This window comes from Carettochelys insculpta, chromosome 2 (assembly GCF_033958435.1).
Source record: "Carettochelys insculpta isolate YL-2023 chromosome 2, ASM3395843v1, whole genome shotgun sequence".
Taxonomy (NCBI): Eukaryota; Metazoa; Chordata; order Testudines; family Carettochelyidae; genus Carettochelys; species Carettochelys insculpta.
In genome coordinates, this window is record NC_134138.1 from 160099072 (window position 1) to 160123844 (window position 24773).

The window sequence follows — 24773 nt, forward strand, 5'->3', positions numbered from 1 at the left end:
TATGTGGCACTTCTTGGGAATCGGGGGGGATGTAAAACAAAATAGTTAAAATTTATGCCTTGTGGCAACATTTATCTATCCAGTGTGTAAAATGTTGTTGGTGGGTAAGTGTCTGAAGTAATTTTGGTAACTTTGAGCATTGTCAAAAGACCGCTGTCATCTTGAGGTGCTGTGTTATGAAGAGAAAAATGAGGTGGTGTATTAGCCTGTGTCTAAACTGCATATCTTTTGCCAACCGTTCTCTGCAAATTGCAGAGTGCAATTTGCACATCTCCTGCCAACAGCTCTTTCAGGGGAGGGTTTCTGAACATTTGGCTTGGCCACACGAGGCCAAATGTTGGGAAAAGCCCCTCTGCAGAGACATCCCTTCAGTTTTGTGGCATGAAGTATACAAGGGATGTCAGCAGAACACTTGCGCTTTCCTGAGAGTGGTCTCACAAAAGTAGGCGTGTTTGGATGCAGCAGACTTCTGTCAGGAGACCTCCGGTCTCATGGCAGGAGCCTGCAGACTAGACGTAGCTTTAGAGTTCATCTGCTTTGGCCCTGGAAAAAAAATGGCTTTTATATTTCCTGTTGCGTGCACAAGATAGCTCCTGGTGGAATAACCAGTGAAAATTTCCTTTGTTAGATCCAGTAGGACATTTTAAAACCTGTTTGCACTACCTGTCAGCAGCAAGGCAAAGAACACATCTTCAACATGTCAGAAGTATGAAGAGCTCAGGAGGCTCCTAAGCTGAGCATGGGTGGATGAATGGAGAGGAATGCTAATAAGAGAGTTCATATCTGCTTTTTAGATTAAAATAAATATTTTGAGACACACAAGGTAGAAGAGGTAATATTTTTTTTTATTGGAGCCACAGAAATTGGTCCAGTGAAAGCTTTTGGCTTTCACAGAGCTCTTTCTCATGGGTGAGGAAACGTAACCAGAGTTGCAATTGAATACAAGGTGGGACAAATAGTTAAGCGTAAGGGATTCACGTGTATTATTGAATATCACTCCAAATAAAGTGGGCAGTTAAGCTCCCAGGTTTGTCTTCTGAAGGTGTTGAGACACTTTCCTTTGAGGACAGGGACAGAGGTCATTTATGGAGTGATCAAATGTGAAAAACAAAGTACTGGGTGCGCTTGTCTTGAATTGCTGTTCTCTGGTTTGAGTGTGTAGTGATTGTGTGGCTTCATCACATAGTTGTTCTTTTTGGTGCTTTTTGTGCACTGGAAGAGGTGCACCAGATGCTGTGGCAGGCATGTGCAGGGCCCCTAACTCTTGAGGGGTTTTTTTGGGAGCGGTGTTGGTCCTGTAGCAGTGAAGATACGACTCCAGATGCTGGTTTTGCATCCTTGTCTGTACCAGAGTCAGACACTTCTTGTGATGCCCTAGTAGATGCCCTAGATGCTTCTTTTGAGCATCACAGGGTTCAGAGGTTGTTTTGGAGGTCAGAAGAAGGATGTTCAGGGAAAAAAATTGCAGGTTGTGGGCACTATCAAATATGGATTTTAAAGTTTGATACCTAAACCCCTTAGATTTCAGTCTAAATGGATTTTTTACAATTGAAAAAAAAAAAAGCACCCAGGGTTTTACAAAAGTATTATTCATTTCTTTCTGCTTTGCATCCTACTTTTTCACACTTATCAGTCAAATATATAAACATAACTTGTTTTATTACGTTGCAAGTGATGTAAGTATTGTGTTAATATGTTAGTTTGTGTGTGTGCACACACGCAAAGCTGCCTTTTGAAGCAAGGCTACATATTAGTCTAGAAGATTTACACAAGAAACAAACAGGCATTCATGCGAACTCTGAAGTGCATGTACTTCTGAACACACTGATAAATCTGTTGCCCATCAGATACCCAGCTGTTAACACTGTGTGCCCCAGGCTGCTTCCGACAGCTCCCCTTGGCCAGGAACAGTGAAATGTAGCCACTGGGAGCGGAGAGGGATTGTGCCTGCAGATGGTCGAAATAAACAAAATGTCTTACGGCCTGCGAGCAGATTACCCGGATGGGCCACATGTTGAAGGTTGCTGATACTTTGTTAGCAGATCATGGTTTAAAGATCTGAAATGCTAAAATGGAATGAAAATGAAAATATGTGTCAGACCATCCTTCAGAATGCAAGGGAGTATTCAAAAGCTTTTAAAAAAATAAAAGCAGGAGAGAAGGATGAAGTTGAGTGTATGTGCTGCAAATGGTGTGTCCCAATTATTAAATGTAAGTCTTTATAGAGCTTGTAGGTTTGCATCTATAACAACAAACTTTATTCAAATGAGGGGTATTTTGTGGGGGGCACTAGAGAGACGTCGTCTTACATTCAGAGATGGCGCTGTGTTGTGAGTTCTGTTTTAGTTCTGCAAGAAATCGCATTGATGAACAGAATTCACAACATTAATCTACTGAATACTTCCCTCATCTTTCTTTCCACCAAAATAAACTCCAGTATTTACCTAAAAAAAGTAATACAGCAAAAGCCGTGTTATTCGGCATTTGGATAACTGACACTTTCAACTAATCGGCATGCGCTCTGCCACTGGCCGCCTGGCTGCTGTGGGGGTAGTTGCTCGCTGCCAGGGGGCTGGCAGCTCTGCCAGGACAGCTGCCACAGTAGCAGCTGCACTTCTGGAACCAGCTGCCCAGGGCTGGCAGAGAGGGACTTGTTGCCTGGCCAGTGGCCCTGCTTGACTACTCAGAAAATTTGATTATCCGGTAACCCCAGTTTCCCAGGGTTGCAAGATAATCAAGCTTCTACTGTAGCTTTTTTGGACTGATTTTTCACATCTGTTTTGCTATGTTAATAAGCACGGATAAAATTCCAGGAACAAGTAAATAAAAACTGAAAATGAAGAGCCCTAATAATACCCTGCATATGTTTAGTGTGGGGTGATATGTCACAGCTAGAGGTGTGGGGTCAATGTTTCTCTAGTTCCCTGCCATAACGAGGCTGGCTCTTCTGTGGTATTTGGTTAGCCTATTCCACCATGTAGTCTACTTCCTTCACCCAGCATCTTTGTTTGGTGAAAGTGGGTTTAAGTGTGTATCTCAGGCCTCTCTTCAGAGCAAAGTTCTGTGGTGTGAGTGCCTGGCTATAAACATAAGATTTCTTGGTGTGCATGGGTGGGGCATTGCTGGATTGGTGGAGGTAATGGTGGCTGTTAGGTATTTTTTGTATAGGAATACTAAGTGGTTAACTGTCCGTTGCCAGTGAACTCTGATGGGGGTTCTGGGCAGGAATGGCTGTAGAGGGGCCAGCAGGCTGGGCAGCAGAACGCCATGGCAGGGCTGGCAGCTGGACCTCACAGCAGCTACAGGAGAGGACCCCATTGCCACAGCGGAGCCAGGTGGCAGGACCTAAACTAAAACAGTTAACCAGTTAAGCGTTATCGTTTGACTGGCTACTATGTTAACATCCCTGTTATTGTATATGGCTGTCCTTAAGGTTCCATTGTTGAAGCTGATTGTAGTATGTAGGAAGTTGACATCCCAGCGGGTATGCTGCCTGCCACGGCTCTATATCTGGTATGTTTAGGGGGATTATCAAAGAGCATCCAGCCCTCTGGCTCCTACCCTGTTCTACTCATCCATGTAGGCACTAGTGATATTGTGAGGCATCACCCTGAGCAGATCAAAAATGATTGCAGAGCTCTGGGAGTACAAGTGAGGGAGTTTGGATACATTCAATATGCGTGGAGTAAGAGAAAGATGAATAAAAGTGTAGGTCTTCACATTGATGGGGAAGGAAAGCTGAAAGTTGATGATATCTAGATGGATGAGGTGTTTAATGTCTATTTTGCTCCAGTCTTCTCTAAAAATTGACCAGATATGCAGCACAATTATTAACAACATCAAAGGGGAAGAACACAACCCAAAACAGAGAGAGGACGGCTATTCAAAGAACATTTAGCTAAATTAGGTATATTCAAAGTGGTAGGGTCTGATGAAAAACATCAGACAGATATTTGGACACATTAGATGCTTCCAAACTGTTTGTTTAATAGAGGATGTAGGATTATAAGGGCTATTTAACATGTGTTTTTCAAGAACAAATCGTGCCACACCAACCTGATTGCTTTCTTTAACAAAGTCATTGGCCTAGGAGGGAAGCAGTGCACTGGATAGATATTAATTTTCAGTAAAGCTTTTCATACAATTCCAAATGACATTCTCATAAGCAAACTAGGGAAATATAGTCTGTTAAACTGCTATAAAGTAGACAGACAACTAGTTAAGATGATAAAACCTCTTTCAAATTGTTTGCTTTCTAACTGGTGGGCCATAGCTAGTGGAATCCCATTGAGTCAGGTACTGGTCAATATTTTCATTAACGGAATTGGAGTATTTGTAGAATTGGTGGATGATGCTAACATGGGAAAGGGGTAAGCTCTTTTTGGGGGGACAGGACTGAAGTTCAAAAATGAGCTTGGCAATTTGGAGAAATGGACTGAATTCAACAAGATTAAAAAATCAATAAAGACAAGAACAAACTACTTCATATCCACAACTACAAAATAGGGAATAACTGGTCCAGCTGGGAAAAGCCTTGGACTTACAGTGAATCATGACAGTGAGTTATCAGTGTGATGCAGTTGCCAAAAAAGGCTAATGTCACTCTGGGCTGTTTTAACAGGACGCTTGTATGTGCGATGTGGGAGGTAGCGTGCTGCTTAACTCCACGCTTAGGAGGCTTCAGCTAGAGTACTCTGTCAAGTCCTGGGCACCACACATAAGGAAAGATATGAATTGGAGAGAGTCCAAGGGAGAGCAGCAAAAATGATAAACGATGTTCAGAAACTGTGACCTGTAAGGAAAGGTTAAAAAAACAAAACCTCTAGACATGTGTAATCTTAAGAAAAGAAGCCTGAAGAGGGAACTGATAAGCCTTTAAATATGCTAAGGACAATTATAAGTAGGACTGTAGTCAGTTGTTCTCCATGTCCACTCAATGTAGGAGGAGGAGGTAGGGCTTAATCTGCAATAAGTAAAATATAGAATTGATATTGGGAAGAACTGGCTACGTAGGAGAGTACTTAAGCTCTGGAATAGGCTTCTAAGTCCTTATGGAATCCCTGGTCATTGGAGGTTTTTAAGACTGGGTTGGACAACTACTCTTCAGGGTCGCAGTGATTCCCCCAACTGTAGGTTGTGCCCCACTCCTCCCTCAATGGCACAGAGGAACATTCGGGGGGGGGCGGCAGTGTGGCGGGATGTCACTCAGCCCTGTTCTGCTGATGTCCCTAGCCGTGACCACTCTTCTCTGAGGTGGGCAGTTTTGTCAGGTTTCAGAAGGGACGGGTGACATAAAAAGCTTGGGGACCCGTGGCTTGGGGTTTCGTGGTCTTGCCACAGCTCAGGGGTCTGGACTTCTATTTTTCAAGGTCCCTTCCAGCCCTATGTTTTTTGTGATTCTGTAAAATTATGCCCTGAAGTGTAGTTCAGCAGTTCTCAACGGGCCCCATGCGTGGAGCTCCAAGCCCCACTGTTCTCCATGAGCGTAAAGCTTGGAATTGCTGGACTGAACCCCAGCATGGCCACACATTCCTCCCCTCCCCACTGCAATAAAGCCAGAAGCTGTGGGGCTCAAGTCCATAGCCATAAACTCCAGAGCTCCCATAGGACAGAAGCTGACAGCTGTGGGGCTGAAATAGGCTCTTGGACTTTGAAAATTCTGTTTGTAGTAGGTAAACGGGGGTCTTCTAAAACTTACTTTTTTAGATATTGGTAGAAAAAGTAAATGGTTTTGTTCTGAGAAGAGTGATAGTATTAAGTGTTTATTCTTGGTGGCTTTCAGAACAAATGGACCTCATATTTTGAATGAAACAGAGTGATTAAAACATGTTTTCAGCTACAAGACAAAAGCTTTTTACCATCTCGTTTCCTTTACAGCACCATAAATAATGGTCTTTGATTACACAACTTACCTATGTAATCCAAGTATTCCATCTCTCAAGTAATAGCATTTTATTAGTCAAATTTTCTGCGTCTCTGTTTACTGAATAAGCAGGAGTTTTTTGCAAAGCTTTTTCAAATGGGAAATTTAAGAAAATAAATTATTCTTCATTAATAGATGAAATGTAGTTTAATGTGTAAATGTATGAAAATCTGCTTCAGAAGTTTCTGCAAAAACTTTTATGCTTTTAGCAAAATTCCTCTTTTTTAATCTTACTGCTTCAGTTTTACAGGTTACAAATAGCCATCCTAATTAATTTTTCTTCAAAATATTACAGGTTCTTGCAACAATGGAACAGCTAGAGAAAGTGAATAGTTTTCAAGAGTTTGTTCAAATATTCAGTCAGTTTGGAAATGAAATGGTGGAGTTTGCCCATTTAACTGGAGACCGACAAAATGTAAGTACTGATGAAAAGCTTCAAAGTTTACTGCAAGTAAGTGACTTACAGCTTTATTCAACAGTAGGATTTGGGTTCTTTTTTAAAGAAGAATGACTCTGGTGGTGTGGCTACAAAAAACAATGAATACTTGTATCATTATCCTGCAGATGTTTCCTTGTCCCACTTCTCACTGAGACAGACCAGTCTTAATGAATCACTCTCAAAAGTATGGGGCATTTGCCAGTATTTTATCATGTGAATACTGCCAAAACTAGTGCTTAACTCCATGTTCTTGTTACTTAATGCCTTGTGTGTAACACAGATGAGCACGATCTCACCCACCCCAAGGCACAGTTTTCTCAAAAAAAAAAAAACAAAAAAAAACAATAAAACCCAGCCTCCATCATGCTACAAATACAGGAAACTCCAATGTGGGAACTAAAGCTTTTTCTTTTCTTCTAAATGTCAGTGGTAGTGACCTTGTGTAGTGAAAGGTATTTCCCCAGTCAGTGACACACAAGAGCTAAATATGGCCCAGATCAAACCAAAACTGTGATCTGTTTGCGTATATTTCTTGCTGAAGTTATTGCAACGTTTCAAGTCTCTTAGTGTTGCCTGATTACTGATGTTTGGTTCTATGCTAATCCATTGGTAACTATTTTGGAGGAACATAAGGAAGCCAGGCCAGTTTCCTGAAGTGATCATCTTGAGCTTCAGTATGCTGTAACCTGGTAGTTTTAGCAAGGGGAAGCAACACTCTTGGTGTTTTCATTATGATCAGTCACACTAGGCGTGTGTGCAAAATTTCAGGTTTGTTCATTGTTCTTCGGATGAAATGAGGCTATCTAGGAGAAACAAGGCATGGCTTCTGTTAACATGTTCTAGGGGATTGACATTGTGTTCTGTATTTGTTTAATAATTTCAAGACCAGAAGGGACCATTTATGACGATTTATGTGACCATCTGCCTAACTCAGACCAATTAATTTCACTCAGTAATCCTTGCACCAAGCCCATAACTTCTGGCTGATAAAATACAATATTGTCATAAAGCACTTGTTTTCCTCTTCTTTTCACTGAACCTCAACACTTGCTTAAGTACTACCATGATCAAGGCTGATTATGATTAAGTATGAAATCTTTTTTTGGGAAGCCTAGTGAAAACTAGTTTCATAGTATTTACATTTCTTCTTTTCAGAAAAGTATATAGTGTTTGGACTATTGAACATTATTTGATTTGTGAAGATTATTGTAGAATACTAAACATAGTAGTAAATATTTTTACGGCTAGATCTTGCAAAGGGATCCACTTTGGCAATCCCTTATGGTCCACAGGGAGGCCTGCTTAAGTCAGAAGTCTGTGGGTACGGATGCAGTTAAAAAGTTGGGTCCCTCATCAATAGTTTGACATTAGCAATGGATTTAACACACACACTGTGTGAAGGAGAGTGGTTGCCAATTGAAAAGCAATACAGATTTTTTTAAAGGTGTACTCTTTCTCATCTGCTACTTAAAGACAGGACAAAGCTGTTTATGTAACTTTTATATGATGATTAGAAACTGAGAGAAAGCCATGCTAGTCTATATACTATCAAAACAAGAAAGCAGAAAGTGCTACTTTACTGCTTTTTTAACTTTTATATGAGTGATAGAGTCCTGGTGGAACATACAAGCAAAGTGAGTACACAGTAGAAGTAGCTTTTGGGTAAGCATCACAACATTTCTCTCTTAAGAATTGTTTTCTGCCTTTAAGTGTTTCTAATTTTTAACTTCCTTATTTTTTTAGACATTGCTTTCATATTTTGCATATTGACAGGGCAGTATATGCATAATGTTTACTAAATATTGATAACTAGAAAAATGCAAGTTTAGAATTTGCATATATAAATGAACCCTGAAAACTGAGAACAGAGTGAAATTAAAATCCCTAAATATAGCAATATTTTTAGGAATTTGACACCTTTATCTCAGTTCCATGCTGTGAAACAGGAAAAAATTTATATACAGAGCAGTTAAACTTTGAAGAGTTGTGATAGTGACTACTGAGCTTGACTCTAGCAAATTTAGAAGCCTGCCAGCCAATTTTGTTACCTGGTTAGTGAATGGTTTCTTTTGCAGCCTGCTTATCTCTCTCTTATTTCTAGGTTTCCATCTGATTCAGTGCTTAGTATATCAGAGTAGTCTTCATTTCCTGTTAAATCAGGAATTATCTAGAAATTTTCCCAGGGTGATGAAGCTTTGTGGTGGTACCTGGCCATAAGCTGAGAATGATGGCTCTTACAGAGAGGTGATGGTGGCTCTTTTATCCTCACAAAAATCTTTGCAGAATTGATAGCTCTGCTTGTTTTAACATTTGGGGGCTGAGACAAAAAGGGAGAATCCTGCGGGATAACATCAGAGAGTCAGAATTACAAAGATATTGATTTTCATATGTTCTTTGTGGATACATTTTTCAGTAGAGCTAAGCTGGTTAACAGCTATGTTTTTAAAAAAAAAAAAAAAAATCCCTGAGTATGTTTGATACAGACTCAGGCTTCTGAGCTCTGAAAGGGAGAATCTTTGTTGCTGTCCCACAGTATTCCTAAAACTTCCTTCTCTTCTTGAGTGCAACTGAACAGCTGGAAAAAAGGAAGAGAGGTTACTTACCTGTACAGTAACTTGAGTTCAGGGTGTTTTGTCCTTGTGTTATTCCACCACAGGAGGTGTGTGGGCTTGTGCTCGTTCCACTGGAGGTTGTAAATAGCAGCATCCCCACGTGCTCACCTCTGCATTGGTGAGTAGTGGGGACCTCATGGTCCAAGGTGAACTCATGTGAGGAGTCTTGACCCCATGGCCTATCCAATTCTTTCACAGCAGATGGGAAGGAGAGCAGGAAGGTTGAGTACCCACAGAGACAGAACAATTTGAGGCACTTACTGTACAGGTAAGTAACCTCTCCTTGGAATGTATGTGCCTGCAAGCACCTCAGCAGAGGAGTGTTCCGTGCAGTATATCGGTGTGGAGGCGGGTGCTCAGGAGGCAAATTCAAGGCAGTTCAGAGGACTGCATCACCAAAGAGTGTGGCCCCCTCTGAACTCAGGGACGATCGTGTAGTGTTTGGCAAGCGTGTGAACTGAGGACCAGTTTGCAGCCTGCAGATTTCTGCTGTGGCAGCATCTTAAAAAAAGGCTGCCAAAGAGGACTGAGCCATAGTGAAGTGAGCTGTTACTCCAATGACCTTGTATCCCGGAAGCTTCATAGGCAGTTACGATACCATATGAAAGCCATTGTGCTTACTTTGAGCAGAATTCATCATAGTCCTATAAAGAGGGTGAATGTAGGGACTTTTTTGTTGTTTTTATTTTGTTTTACCTAAGACAGTGTGTCTGGATTGAAGTACTTGGGAAAACTTAATTTGGTATAATAGGATTTGTACATACTGTTCTCTATTAACAAAATGACAGACTATGAGCTTGTGGGGGCTGGGCAATACAAGATGCACATTGCTGGGAGAAAGTCTGAGACTGAGAATTTGCTGGTGTTGCTCTGTAGTGTAATTCATTAGTGTCTGGCAATAGCACTCACACGGTATAACTGGGAATAACTTGAGTGCTAGAAGCTGTGTGTGTGCAAGTGGTAGGTCCCACAGCAAAACAGAGTAAAAGGCATGTGTGGGTTAGAGCACTGAGGGGACATAGCTATTGTTTGAGCCAGACTGTATCCTGGTAATGTCAGTTTGAGTGCAAATTGGCCATTTATTCATCATCTTGGCAAAGAATATACAAAGTCCAGAGAAGCCTTAAAGATCTTAGGTGTGTTAAGGTAGATGGTGACACGTCTGAAATTGAATTTGTGGAGATTAGCTTCCTCCCTTTAGGTGTGGGGCTTAGGATAAAATACTGGTAAATGTATCTCTTGGGTGACAGGAAATTTCACCCAGACTTCAAAAAGGAATTGAGGATGGAGGCACAGCATGCCCTGGTCACAGCAGAAGATGGCGTATAGTAGGTCTGCTGGAATACTCTTAGATTACCCATTCTTTTGGCCAAGTAGATGGAGATCAAAAATGAAGTTTTGAAGGAGAGGTAGGAGCGTGAGCAGGTAGCCATTGGCTCAAATGGGGTTTTCTTCAAAGTGGTGAAGACCAGTTTGAGGTCCCATGGGGTGCAGAGTTCTGGATACAAGGAAATAAACTGTATAAACCCATAAGGCATGTTTCCATGATTAGATGGGCAAAGATGAAAACCCTTGGGTTAAGTGAGTTGAAGGCTGTCGTGACAGCCAGGTGTAATCTAGTTGATGCCATTAACAGAGCTGGTGCCTTTTAGCTCCAACAGGTAATATAGGATCACTGAGAGTGGAGCTTTGTGGTTTGCAAAGAGTAGTGCAGCACATGGAATGAAAATGGATCCACTTTTGCAGATGAGTCTTATGGTTATGTTAGCCGAGTACTTAGAATCCATGCCTGTAGCCAGACAAAGTCTCCCCCTTGCAAGCCAGCTTGCTCGCTGTCTTCCCCCCCCCCCCCCCGCCACTGAGGTGCCTCACAAGCACACAGGGCACGGAAACAGCTGCTGACAGCACAGTCTTTGATGTCTCTCATTGAGGCCCAGATGTGCTAGCTCATCGTGACCCTGAGAAACAGAAAGTACAGATAAAAGGCTAACAGGCCAAACTGTCAACAAGGGGGGGGACCTCAGGAAATCACCCTAGCTGGCATTGATGGATTTGATGCACACACACACCATCCCAGAAGAGGAAATCTCTGCCCCTGCAAAAGAATGTCCTGTACTCCCAAATTGCTTATCTCCTGTCTTACAAGTGCAAATTAAGTAAGAATTACCCTTGTAAAAACTGGCGTCACAAAAGACAGACCAGTACAATCTGGCACCATAGATAAGAAAGAGAATACGTAACCTAAGGGGGTATAAAGGTGGGCCCAGCAGAACTCTAACTCTGAGTGCATTTCCACCAACTACCTGCTGGTCGGGTCAGGTGATTGCCTCCCGAGGTCCGCAACTGGGGATGCCCAACCTCGTATTCGTCTTTCCGTGGAATTGAGTGACGGATCCGGCTTGGCTAGGCTCGTATCGAGAGACGCAAGGAGGGTAAGATATACCCATGCAAGGTCTCCTTTTTTTGGTGTGCACAGTTAAAGAATTAGAGCTCTGTAACTAGATGTCGTTGTATCAAGATATCATTGTGTTAGATGGTAACAGATATCTTTGTATTGGATTGTAACGTAACCTGTTAACACCTGTACTTTGCTAGCGCATATAAGAAGTAGACAATAGCCTTTTGTAACCGCACACTTATAACTGTAGCTTAAATAAACTTGTAACTAGTTAAGATCTAAGCCTGACTGCTGTTAGTCTCTGTCACTGCAACACAGCCGGCACAATAAAAGGGACTTTAACCGTTTGGTTACCACAGCCTGGCCATAGGTGAGAGTGCTAGGAGCTCCCTGCTCTAGCAGTAAAAAACTGGGTTGTTTAGGACCCAGGGGAATACCTCACCGCATATTACTCGGCCACCGGCTAACAGTGCCCCAAGACCACTGTGAGCCCTACTTTCACATTCAGAGATGAGACCTTGGAATGGTTATGGATCCTGGAACTCTGTGACAGGATAGTCCCCTTCCCATTACCCCCACCCCAAAAGAGAGAAGGCAGAGAGGTGTCACCACACAGCGGTGAATCAGATTTGAGCTCTACATTTATTTGAGCCTCAAATGCAGTCAGGATAGCCATTGCCCTTTCTTGCTTCAGTTTGATTGAGGTCCTGAGGTGTGTAGACATAAAGTGGGATGCAGGACCAAGGTACCAGCAAGGTGTCTCCCAAGGAGCTGTGGCTCTATCCTTTCTTGGACCAGGAAAGGCAACGTTTCACATTGGTTGAGTTTGCAAAGAGGTTTGCATTCAGGAAGTCCCAGGTGTGACTGATTCTGTGGAAGTAGGAACTGTTAAGCTCCCACTTGTGGCCATGATGGGAGCTCCTCCTCATGGAGTCTGCAGTTGCTTTTCTAAAGGCCAAGTAGGTAAACCTCAGAGCTTCCTAAGTGATGTCAGCAACACCAGTTTCACAGTCTTGATGCTTCTGCAAATAAGGATTGGGATCTTGCTCCCCTTTGCTGGTTCAGGTAGTACATAGCTGTCCTATTGTCCAGCATTATGCTGGGAGGAGGTCCTCCTGTGTCATTAAGGAAGTGATGACATGCATAGCACACTACTTCTACTTCCAGGACACTGACGTGGAATGATCTCTTGTGAGGGCCATTTACCCTGTGTTCTGGCACCTTGCTTGTCCCCCCACCCTGCACCATGAGCCAGGTGTTTTTGTGAGAATTTTCAGAGGCAGCAGACGTGAAAATGGGATTCCCGTTCGTTGAGATGTTTTCACAGCCTGAGATAGTGTAGTACCTCAGGAGACACAGTGATTTGTTTGGGAAGACTGTGTCTAGGCCTTAGCCAGGCCTGAAAGCATCTGGGATGCAGTCTTGTATGTCCTGTGATGAACCTGGAGTCCAGTATGTGAGTTAGCCTTGTAGACAGGCCCATTTAGTACTGGTGCTGTAGAGCAGTGTTCAAGCTATGTAGTGGAAAATGTGTCCTGGGGCCGGTAAATCCTAATGGTTAGACTTCATCATGGTGGCACTAAACTCCTTATGTGCTGGACAGTATTAACATAGACATTTTATAGATTGAAGTAGAGCCCAGAAACGGAAATAGGGCTGGAGTCTCAGTTATTGCTGACTGGGCCTCTTAAGTGGAACAGCCTCCGGGAAGGTAGTTGTCCACTTATGGAAGAAAATGTGATGCCCAACTAGCACAGGTGGGAGGGAACAGCTGAGAGGGCCTTCCTGAAGACCCCAAAGGAAAGGACATACAATTTTGGTAATATTCTGAGCCTATTACAGGAAGAGAAGGAAAAAAAAAACCAGAGAATTCTTGATGGAGAGATGAATAAACCCATGAAAATAGGCATAGTGGAAATGAAGGGCAAAAAAGCAGTTCCCTGGGCCTACAGGTGAGATTGTGGTAGTTGGCATCAGCATCCTGAACTACTGTAATAGGATGTAGGTGTTCAGATTTCCGAGATCTAATATTGGGTGTTTCATCAAGTAAAACTTTACAAGTTTACTATTTTAACCACCAAGGTTGTGGTTATATAATACTATTGGTTTTAAAAGAAGAAGAAATTTATAGCGTCTTTACAAAAACGTCTCATTCTTTATTTTAGCAAGTTTTTTCAAAGGCGGTTTAACAATAAAGTGCTGAGGTTACACTTTTTTATTTGCTTTATGAAGCACTGAGGATTTGATTTCTCCCTCTCTTGATCCAGCTCTCTCTCTTTCACACAATTTTATTTTGGGTTGGATTTTTCATTTGATTTTTACATTAGAATGTCAGGTCTTGCATTTCAAGAGGGCTCCTTTTGGACGAGTAAACTTAAGGAGTAAGAGTTTTCTTAGGATGTAGCTGGAGGGTCTAGGAAAATAAATATATCAGAGATCTTTTCTTCTAGCAGTTTGACTCAAGTGGATGTTACCAGAAACAAAATACGGTTTAGGAATGGTCTGATCTAAAATGTTTCCTGTTCAGGTGCTCTAGTTTCATTCATTTGTACCTTTTGATATCATAATTCTGAATGTGCTCCAGATTTCCAAGAAGTTGTCTGGTGGGAATGGACTAATATTTCAAGGCTCACACATCATAAAGCAGCTTAAAGAAAAAGCAAACTTTTTATTTTCATTGTCTTTAAGTATGTGATTTCTTTAGCTATCATCCAAGAATATTCAGGGTTTTTTTTTTTAAATTTCCTTTACGTAGGACTTAAAGGATGAAACGAAAAAAGCTAGAATGGCCGCAGCGAGGGCTGTTCTTGAAAAATGCACCATGATGCTTCTCACTGCTTCAAAGGTAAGACTTCACATACTTCACTCAATGTTGGTGGACCACAGATTATAGTAGCTGCAGAATAAGGTAACCCTGTTTCCCCATCTGTATTTATAAAGATTGCAACAAGAGAAATCTGAATGTAAAATGATGTTGAGGAGAGGGTTTTGTATAAGTAACACTAAAAGTGTTGTTGTGTGTAGTTAAGTTAAGTTAATTGAAGGAATTTGTAATAATGTGACAGTTTTTTTCCTTTAGGTGGGACATAGGCAGGAGTATTTATTGTGTTGTAATATGTGTGGACTTTTGGATAATATGATCATTTTATTTTTAAAGACATGTCTGAGGCATCCTGACTGTGAATCTGCTCGTTTAAACAAAGAAGGAGTGTTTCACCGAATGAGATTATCTTTGGAGCAGGTAATAGAGATTGTAACGGACTCTAGACCCAGTGGAGAGAATGAAATGCCCCCCATGTGTATATATGCTAGCATCAAAGAATTCAAGGTAAGGATAAGGACAGTATTATAATTGTGCTAACATTTCAGCCACTTCCAAAATGCAGGCATGCAGCTCAAAATATGTATAGATTTGTATGCTGTGTTGATGTGCTAAAGTACTAATTAACTCCTGTGGGACAGACAGACAAGTTTTCCCACAGCACTTTCGGAATCGAGCCCTGGCAGGAGTGCTAAAAATGCTGGGATATAATAGTCCATACGTCCACAAAAGCTAACCTTGTGAAGTTGTGACTGCTTACTGCAGTGTGGGTACACCAGCATGGCTGTGAGACCCGCGTTCCCAGTGCATTCTGAAGAGTCAAGTACAGAGGTAGAAAGGCCAGTTTGCACACATTGGTCACACAGATCTGGGCATTAGGGTGCTGTGTAGATCTACCTGTAATGTCTCAGCCAGAGTTTCTCTCATCAGGGACTGTGCTAAACAAGCTCCTAGGTGGTAATTGGTAATAAATGCTAACATCACCACCCTTCTGTGAAAGGGCGTAATAGAACAAAATCGTTTTGAAGTCACTCCAAAGTCATTTCTTCTGTTCATTTAGTCTTGGGCTGGTAAAATTCCATTGGTTATCACCTCCCACTGTGAACATGTTTCTGATTAAATGGATGTATTAACTGAACACTTGACAGACTGTCCTGCCCAAGATTTATTCCTCAGGACGGCAGTGGATGAGAGGCTCTTCTGGCCCTTTGCCTCTTTACTTTGATTTTTTTTTTTAATATATCCAGTACCTGGAGGTTGTGATATTCTTATTTTTTTTCCCTCCCCCTATGTTCCCAACCTAAAATTTGGTCAAAATTACGATGATGTGGCTGCCCAAGAATATCTGCTTTTATCTGTATGTAACATTTTTATAATTTTTTTTTAATGCGGAAGGTGTGTTTTTAAAAAAAAAAAAAAAAAAAAAAGCTTCCCAAAATGTGAATGCCACGTTGTTTCACAATAGCCACTGTACAAAAAGTATTGAAATAGTCATAACTTTTGCAGTTTGTTTCAATAGTGAGACAAATTATGTTGTTCATGGTGCTAATGGGTGAAGAAACAAAATGGATAGTGGTGGGTAAAAAAAATAATTGTTCATTGGCAGAAAGTGCCTAACAGTAGGCTAAAGGAAAGCTGAAAGGTGGGAGAAAATGCACGACACATCCACTATCAACGTTTACATGAATAATTCACAGGGAATTGAATTTTATCCTTTTCAGAATAAGGTGGAAGGTCTTCGGGAGAATCTTTATGTTCTGTCTAAGGAGAATCTTTCTACAATGCTGGAACTCATTCTGGAACACACAGAAGATTTTACTGATTCTGCCTACACCAGCCATGAGCATAGAGAACGCATCTTGGAGCAGTCAAAGCAGGCTAAAGTGGAACTAGAGCAGCTGGTGTCAGTGTGGATGCAAGCTGTAAGAGCTTTTTAGCAAAGTAAATCTTTTCATCTATACTTTTGAAAGAACAATTTTTTTAGCCCCTTTCTCATTTCCTCTTTTCTTTTAAGAAAACGGGCTGTGTCTACACGTGCCCCAAACTTCGAAATGGCCATGCAAATGGCCATTTCGAAGTTTACTAATGAAGCGCTGAAATGCATATTCAGCGCTTCATTAGCATGCGGGCGGCAGCGGCGCTTCGAAATTGACGAGCCTTGCCGCCGCGCGGCGCGTCCAGACGGGGCTCCTTTTCGAAAGGGCCCCGCCTACTTCGAAGTCCCCTTATTCCCATGATGGGAATAAGGGGACTTCGAAGAAGGTGGCGTCCTTTCGAAAAGGAGCCCCGTCTGGACGCGCCGCGCGGCGGCAAGGCTCGTCAATTTCGAAGCGCCGCTGCCGCCCGCATGCTAATGAAGCGCTGAATATGCATTTCAGCGCTTCATTAGTAAACTTCGAAATGGCCATGCAAATGGCCATTTCGAAGTTTGGGGCACGTGTAGACACAGCCACAGAATTGTGTTTAGTATAGCAACAAGCACTTATTGTGGTGACCTCCACCCCAGTTCTCTACATCACTGTGGCAGTCTTTAGAATATTGTAATGTTCTATTGTTTTAGTCCTGCTTTTTTTCTGTCCATGTAATGCTCTCAATTCTGGCTGCCATCCTTGTGAACTTTTGCATGGCTCTCCTTTCGGAGCCAGTTGTTATTCCTTAATTGATTAAAAAAAATACTGTTGAGTTAGTGAGATACTTATTTTCCCTCTTTCAAAAAAAAGAGGATTAGCTTTTTAATTAAAAAGAATGTGCTAACCAGCAGAATATATTAAAACGTACTAATAGAACACTTAGTCATGTGTCTTATTTTTCCAGTATTTTTAGTGTTTAAAAATACTTTTTTCCCTTGTGGAGTTTTTAAATTGGTAAAGAAGCTCAATTTTATTTTGTTTCACTGAAATTCAGTGTACAGATTAATCCAGAATGTTCACAACTTTTGAAAGCTAAATTCCCTTTCAGGCATATGAAAACAGTTGTGCAACCCTGTCAGCCCCTGAGGTGATGTTGAAAGTCTAATCAGAATGAGTTTCTGCTCAATGGGGCAGGCATCACTTGTGTTTGGGTTTTGTTCTCTTCCTAATCTTAACAAATAGAAACTGGCATTTTTAATGGAAGCTGAAGCTGTGGAGAATAATTAAGAGGCCTGGCTCCTTCCCAGGTTATTACTCCACCCTTTCCCAGGCAGTGTGTCCCACACTTCAGAAAATAATGGGTTAATCTGTTGTCCAGTTAGAAGCCTTATTTAATGTTTGTTTAGAAAAAAAATGATGGACAGATATCTAAAGCTTTTGAACCAGGAGTGTATGTGACTCCTACTAGGGCGTCGAAGAATACACTAGCATAGTGGACCAGGACCCCAAAGTAGGTTGCAACCTCGTTTTATGGTGTCACCGCAGCTGGTTTAGACTTCTGCCAGAGCTCCAGTGCTCAGGGCTGGAGTTGATCCCAGGTCTGAGGGCTGAGTGTGGATAGGGGATGGGGAAGCTCAATTACAGGCCCCCAGCCTGGGGTTGAAATCCTGGGGTTTCAGCTATGGCTCCCTGACTGGGACGTTTGGATTTGGCCCTCCCATTTGAGGTGGGCGTCAGTCCTTAGCACTGTCCAGCGCTCTCTGCTTTGGTGGCTATGTATAGGGCCTGGAGCTCCAACCCCTGCTGCAGTAGCAGTGGCTGCAACTGAGAGCCATTTTGAATTGCTGAGCCGTGGGGCTTGCCCGCTTTGCCTCCCTCCATCCCCTGGCTGTTGAGCCTGGATTTTGCTAAGCCATCAGACCAAACACACTCAACTTGCACAGTGGACCTGAGTCTGGTAGTTCTTCATTCTACACCCGTAATCCCCAGCTCCCAGGATGATCCTCACTGGGTACTTGTCTGCCCAGAGATGTTCATATTTCTTAGGCTTGGTCTGTACTAGGAAAATTAATTGATTTTCAGACATGCAGTTCTAGCTATGGTGAGTGCGTAGCTAGAATCGACATATTGGAAATTGACTTGTTTGATTGTTGTAACTAAGGAAGGTCAACAGAGGGGTTCTCCCTTCAACCACCCTTAATCCTCGCAGTAGCAAGGAGTACAGGGGTCGACTGCCAACGCCAGAGAGAGAGAGATGAGCTTTGGAAGATTGACCCTCACCAGGTTGATCTTTGCAGAAGCGAAGACATGCTCTTAGTGGGATGCTGCTCCAATGGTTATTTTTCAGTCGTTGGCTCTTCAGTTATTCTTTCTCTGGGAACTGCAATTGGAAAGAGCCTTTGCTGCTGATGTTTGTTCCCTGTCTGCTGTCACTATCTCGTGTGACTCTAGGCTTCAGACAGTAGGCCTCTGCCTCTTCAAATATGTATAACTGGTCTGAATGCAGTCTGTCTTCTTTAAGGTATCTTCCCAGAGCTAAAAGCCACTAAGGGGAGCTTTCAGAGTCCCATATACTGAGGAAGGAGAGGCCTCATTCCTCTGTCTCCTGCCTGGGTAATTCAGTCTGTAGTCGGGAGTTCCGAGTTGTGTTCATTAGTAGTGTAGTTTAATGAGCTTATAAACTACTGAACACCTTGAATATCAGGGGCAACTAACTGTCTGTTATGAGTCAGGTGTTGAGGAGATAGCCTGCTCATGAGAAGACTTGCCTAGTAAAGATGCTTTAAAAAGGAAGAATATGAAAGGGGATTTTAGTATCCTCTGTCAGTGTTATTAGTGAAACAATTTTAATTCTGAGTGGTCGGTCCTTGCCGACATATGTTAGGAGTATCAGCTACAGGCCATACTTAATGCCTGAAATACTTGCTACTGGGCTTTGTCCTTTTATGGCCCCGTATGTGCATCTCTGTGGGTAGCCATTTCCTGCTTTATTTCTCCTCCTCAAGAATTACAGCTGTGTATTGGCCTTAAGGATACACAGAGAGGGTATACGTTTTCTGAGAGTATTCTGCAGAACACCTTTTGTCAAAATGCTATTCATTGTAACGTTCTCCTTTGTCATTGCTCGGAGACAGATCTGACTTCTGTCCTGTGTATGACACTGTCCCTTAAAACCAGCAGTGTCAGGAATTGTTGAGTAGTAGCTAGATGTTCAACAAAGCTCTTGACACTAGAGGGCTTTAAGAGACTGTTCAGAAATCTTCAACTGTTCTTCCCTTCTTCAACTCTATTAGATTTAAAAAAAAAAAAAAAAAAAAGGCCAGAATTTTCATCATTGGTACTTGTGATAAAACAAGATTGTCCTCATTTCCTTTGTGCCATAGTAGCTAGGAGATGTATTGGTCTACGGTCCTTTTATAAATCCACTTGATTCAAGAACCCAAGTACTGGAACTATACAGATGTATAATTAAATTCATTGGGTTATTTCAGGGCTTATGCTGTACCTCTCAGTCTTGGCTTGTTCCAGGCAACAGCTGAGAATTGGCAGTCTTTTTGACACATTCCTGGATCCAGTGCTCAATTAAACCACAGATCTGAGTAAGCTTTCTGTGTCCCAGGAAAAGGCAAAGTTAAATGCTTTGGTCCTGGGGCAAGAGATAAAAAGGTCTTTTCTCTCTCCTCTGTTTCTGCATGGTTTAAAGACCTCCCACAGGTGCTTCTGGGGAGTCCTAAGCAAGATGAAGCTTTACTTAGCCCTCTGTTAGTAGTCACTAAACCCCAACGGCAGTTCAGAAAGCTTCCATTCTTAGGCATTTATTCGTACAGGACACAGGTGCTTCACATGGTCTGTGGTGGGGATATTTTGTAGACTTTCCCCCCTCAGTCTCCATGCTTCCTCTTGACTTCAGGAAGGGGTGGCTGTAAGGAGTTAAATCTAACAGACTTTCTATCTAGGATCCATTGCCCCTGTATATCTGGGCAGAAGGGACTCATCTTGTGTCTGATAGTATTGATTTCCCATTAAATATGGGAGCTGTGGTATATTCCATCCTTGTATTTGCCGCTTCCAGGGCTGGGTGTATTTGCCGCTTCCAGGGCTGGCCAGGCATGTGCCTTGTAGGCCCTTAGTCCTGATTTTGGAGTCACATGATGAGATCAGACGCTCTGGCTTTTTTTTTAAATTTAATCCTGGGTACCAAGAAAAGCTTTAAAATGTCAGCAGTATAATTGCCTGCTTGCATCTGCAGAGATCCTGAAACAGTAGTTCTGAGAATTGCAGACTGACTCATTTATTTGAAATCTACTTCCTGCAGAAGGTGAGGTTGAGGTCTAAGGAGCCTATTGTGTTGTGTGCCTTGACACCATACATTTGGCCCTTCTAGCACGTGATCCACATGCAGTCTCTTTGGGTTAGGATTTCTTTTCAGACGGGTGACTTGTTATGCACCAAAGCCCAAGAGGAATTGTATCCCTTGTACATTTTTGCTTCTGCTTTAAGTGGTGTTCGGGGGGTTGAGGGGGAGAGCAGGGTCGTCACTGTAGCATTGTTTGGTCTCTGTGCTCCTGGGGTTAGAAGTTTCTTGAAAGGGCAGAATCTGTTTGTCTGCATATATGCCCTGTGCCTCCTTGTACTTCCAGCTGAGGGCATAAAGGGGCGGCACAAACCAATTGCCTCTATGGATCTTTTCTGTTGCCTGTGGTTTGAGACGGAGCTGCGCTAGATCCATAGCCTTCAAATATTAGATCAAACTTTGACATGAAAATTAGTTTTCGTAGCAGTTAGTTTAGTGATCGTGAGAATCAGGGGCTTTCCCTACTGTTAGGGCACTTACTCAGTCTAGAGTTCCAGGCTTCAAACCCAGCCTGGCCTGCCCTCTGGTCTTCACAGTGAGTGGCCAATATTAAAGCTGCTTGTACTGCCCTGCGTAATCAGATACCTCTGCAGCGTGAGATCTGTTGCCTGTTTCATCTTCTCACTAGGAAGTCATGGGGGTTTAGACTCCACTGATGTCTAATGGAGCTCTCCATAAAGCCCCTATCACATCCTGCTCCCCTGTCCTGTCACATCAGCTGTGGCCTCCAGGCAGTGCCTATCCAACAACTGCGCTTCCCCAATCAGGCTCCTGCATCAGGCCTAAGGACTCAATAAGAGAGTGAAACAGAGAGAGTAAGGAGAAATGCCCTCATAAAGAGACATCACTGCGCTGGTCTTGCAAGAAAAGGACTGCTTCTCCCTCTCCCTTGGAACTGGGTGAGATTCCCTGCCCCAGAAGAGGAGTGTGCATTTGATGCTCATAGGGAATATAGCCCAGTGCTGACTGGTGCTTCCAGTGCTCTGAAACCATCCATAAAGATGTACACGAGTAGAAAAGAGTAGTCATGCCACTCTGCACTAAGACCACTTTCGTCTAGAGGGTTGAGGCTTCTTTCTTAAAGGTACTGTCTGCCAAAAACTGCCATCTCATGCTACTAGGTTACCTCCAAAGATCTCAGTGTTGTTGGTACTGACAATTTCCAGTGAAAGGGACTTGAAACAGAGATACCTCTCTCTCTTTCCTGCAAATCTGCTGAGTACTGTAAGAGTTTAGACTTTCCTGAGACTCTTTTTTTAGTTGAGCCCCTGATATTGTAGAATACATTTCTGGGGAGGACAATTGAGAGAAAGTATAAAGAAATTCAGTAGACATGGAACAATCAGGAATATTGGCTTAAGATGTGTTTTGAAAGAAAAATTAGACTGGACTGGTATTCCTTTGAAAAATTATGCCACACCACAATCCAGAATCTGTGTTGTTCATCTCTCTGTACTTGTAAAGCTAGTGAGTCAAGACAAGGTTTGAATCTGACCACATCCACCTTGTGTTGATGCCTTTAATTAGAGTAATTATTTTCCTCATCAAGTTGTGGAGCAGGAGAAGCTTTCTAGCTCCTATCTTTGTTTTCCTCAGTGTACATCCAGCTTTACCTGTCCTGTGCAGGTTGTCTTGTTTCACAAATATATGCATTCCAAAGATGAAATAATTGGTTTTGTGTAAATGGAATGAAGGATTTAGAGCAGCAGCTCTAATATTATATAAACTTATGACATTTGTAGCACATAGAAAATGATTTATCCTATTCTGTTATTTATTAAGCTTCTTGAACAAGGTTCCTTCAAAGTTTTTTCCATCCATGTGTGTGATAAATTTTGTTGCGTGCACCAAAGCATGTGCAGATGCAGGCCACCAATAGAAACACGTGCTGCCAGCAGTGGACAGCTTTGGGCATTCTGCCACATGAGCTGGGTGGCACCTGGCTCTCTGCTGGGCGCCGCTTAGAGGGAACACTGCTCTTGAATTAAAATGACAAACGTTATTTTGAACAGTGAGGGTTTTTGTAGAATTTGGCATCTAAAACCTGGAAGGATTGTAGCTGTCTTACAGTTGCACAGCTATAAAGATTTGATATCTGATACGGAATTTAAAAGACCCTCTTTTTGCTCAGACAGACACAGTGTTCAAAACGGAAGAATAATTTTTGAATGAAAATAAAGTTGACGGTCTGGGTTTTCTGGATAGACTTTTGATTCAGAGATGAATCAATAGGTTCGGTAGTAATGAATTATTAATATAAACTAATTTGTTTTTTGTGCATTTAGAGAAAAGAAAAGAAAATGCTGTACTTAGAAGTGAATTACTGTATTAATACAGCCTGGGATAATTTGTACATCTTTGTCTTTTTGTAGCAAAACCAGAAGACAAAGGATATCACAGAAGACTTGGAAATATCCATACTAAAAATGTGTCAGTGTATGAATGAACTCAGAAGAGAAGTAAGTACAGCTTCTATAAATCCAACAAGAAAATGATTTTGAATCTTTTATATTCATACTTACAAAGTAAAATAAGGACCTGCCTGTGCAAAGGCACACACATCAGCTTAAGTATACATCTTATACATTTCTAAGAGTAAGGACTGTTGATGTAAGTAAATGCTGCAGGATCTGTGTGATGAAATCCCTAGGGTGCAGCCTGACACTATGGGACTCCATCTAACTCTCGCCAGCCCGGGTTGTCTCTCCACGATGCCTTTCTGGTGACAACCAACAAACCTCTTCAGGAGTTATCATCAACACAAGAGCTTGTGGTGCCCCACACCAAACTGTATTGCATAAATGCTCCCAGAGCCCCACACAGAGAAAGGTACCAGCAACATCCCCACTTCTCCCAGCCTTATACCTTGGGAAATATACCATCTTGCCCTGCCCAGGATGAGCAGTGTAGATTGATTAATTGGTTTACCAGCTCATCCATGAAGAGTGGAGTCTGTAAACGTGGGCAGATACTGAACACTTAAGGCAAATTCACTGGTAAAGACAAAGAGCAAAACAAGTTTATTGACTGCAAAAGAGAGATTTTAAGTGACTATGGCTGTGTCTACACGTGCACGCTACTTCGAAGTAGCGGCAGTAACTTCGAAATAGCGCCCGTCACGTCTACACGTGTTGGGCGCTATTTTGAAGTTGAAATCGACGTTAGGCGGCGAGACGTCGAAGTCGCTAACCCCATGAGCGGATGGGAATAGCGCCCTACTTCGACGTTCAACATCGAAGTAGGGATGTGTAGACGATCCGCGTCCCGCAACATCGAAATAGCGGGGTCCTCCATGGCGGCCATCAGCTGGGGGGTTGAGAGATACTCTCTCTCCAGCCCTTGCGGGGCTCTGTGGTCACCGTGGGCAGCAGCCCTTAGCCCAGGGCTTCTGGCTGCTGCTGCAGCTGGGGGTCCGTGCTGCATATACAGGGTCTGCAACTAGTTGTTGGCTCTGTGTATCTTGCACTGTTTAATGAAAGTGTGTCTGGGAGGGGCCCTTTAAGGGAGCGACTTGCTGTTGAGTCCGCCCCGTGACCCTGTCTGCAGCTGTGCCTGGCTCCCTTATTTCGATGTGTGCTACTTTGGCGTGTAGACGTTCCCTCGCTGTGCCTATTTCGATGTTGGGCTGAGCAACGTCGAAGTTGAACATCGACGTTGCCAGCCCTGGAGGACGTGTAGACGTTATTCATCGAAATAGCCTATTTCGATGTCGCAACATCGAAATAAGCTATTTCGAAGTTGGGTGCACGTGTAGACGTAGCCTAAAAGTGATAGGGAAAAAGTCAAAGTTCTCACTAGCACAAAATGCAAGTCTGCAATGTAAACTCTGTATCCTATTAGACTGGACAGCAACTCGATTAAGGAGTTTTTCTTATCCCACTGGATATAGTTGTCCTTGAGATACAGGTTTGTCCCTTAAATCGGGCCATTCTTCTCTTTTGGAGTCTTCTGAGTGTCCTGTTGCTTGAAGCAGGAGGAGAAAGGCCAAGCATGGGGGCCTGCATTTCCTTTTTTTGTTCTCAGTCCCATGTTCTTGGAGAACACAACTCCAGGCATGCCTGGTGGGCATTGCTGAGATCAAACGCAAGGTTGAACCATTCCCTTACTGTGTCCTTATGCAGGTGACTTATTGTCTTGTAACTCCCTTGCTGGACCATTGTTATTGATAATTGTTTGACATCTGCCAGGGCTTTGGTTACTTTTTTTGCCATTGTTGCTGGGGAGCTAATTTCAGGCCCGTTCCCCAACTCACAGCATGTTTTCCTGACATCCATCCAACACAATCTTCAAATTTCATATGCACTAATTACATGTTTAGACAGAACAGTCTTTCACCAGATCATAGCCTTTCCCCTGATATTTTATATGCAAGATCA

The 24773-nt window shown here is 42.6% G+C and overlaps 1 protein-coding gene across 4 annotated transcripts in view; it reads left to right on the forward strand.

Annotated features, from left to right (window-relative positions):
• CTNNAL1 (catenin alpha like 1) overlaps positions 1 to 24773 on the forward strand; it is a 130219-nt gene that overhangs the window by 47221 nt on the left and 58225 nt on the right. For all 4 annotated transcript variants that reach the window (XM_074987908.1, XM_074987907.1, XM_074987910.1 and 1 more), the window contains 5 exons: positions 6219 to 6338; positions 14128 to 14217; positions 14530 to 14700; positions 15915 to 16115; positions 22770 to 22856. In XM_074987908.1, coding sequence (XP_074844009.1) covers positions 6219 to 6338; positions 14128 to 14217; positions 14530 to 14700; positions 15915 to 16115; positions 22770 to 22856 — 669 coding nt within the window. The remainder of the gene's footprint in view (positions 1 to 6218; positions 6339 to 14127; positions 14218 to 14529; positions 14701 to 15914; positions 16116 to 22769; positions 22857 to 24773) is intronic.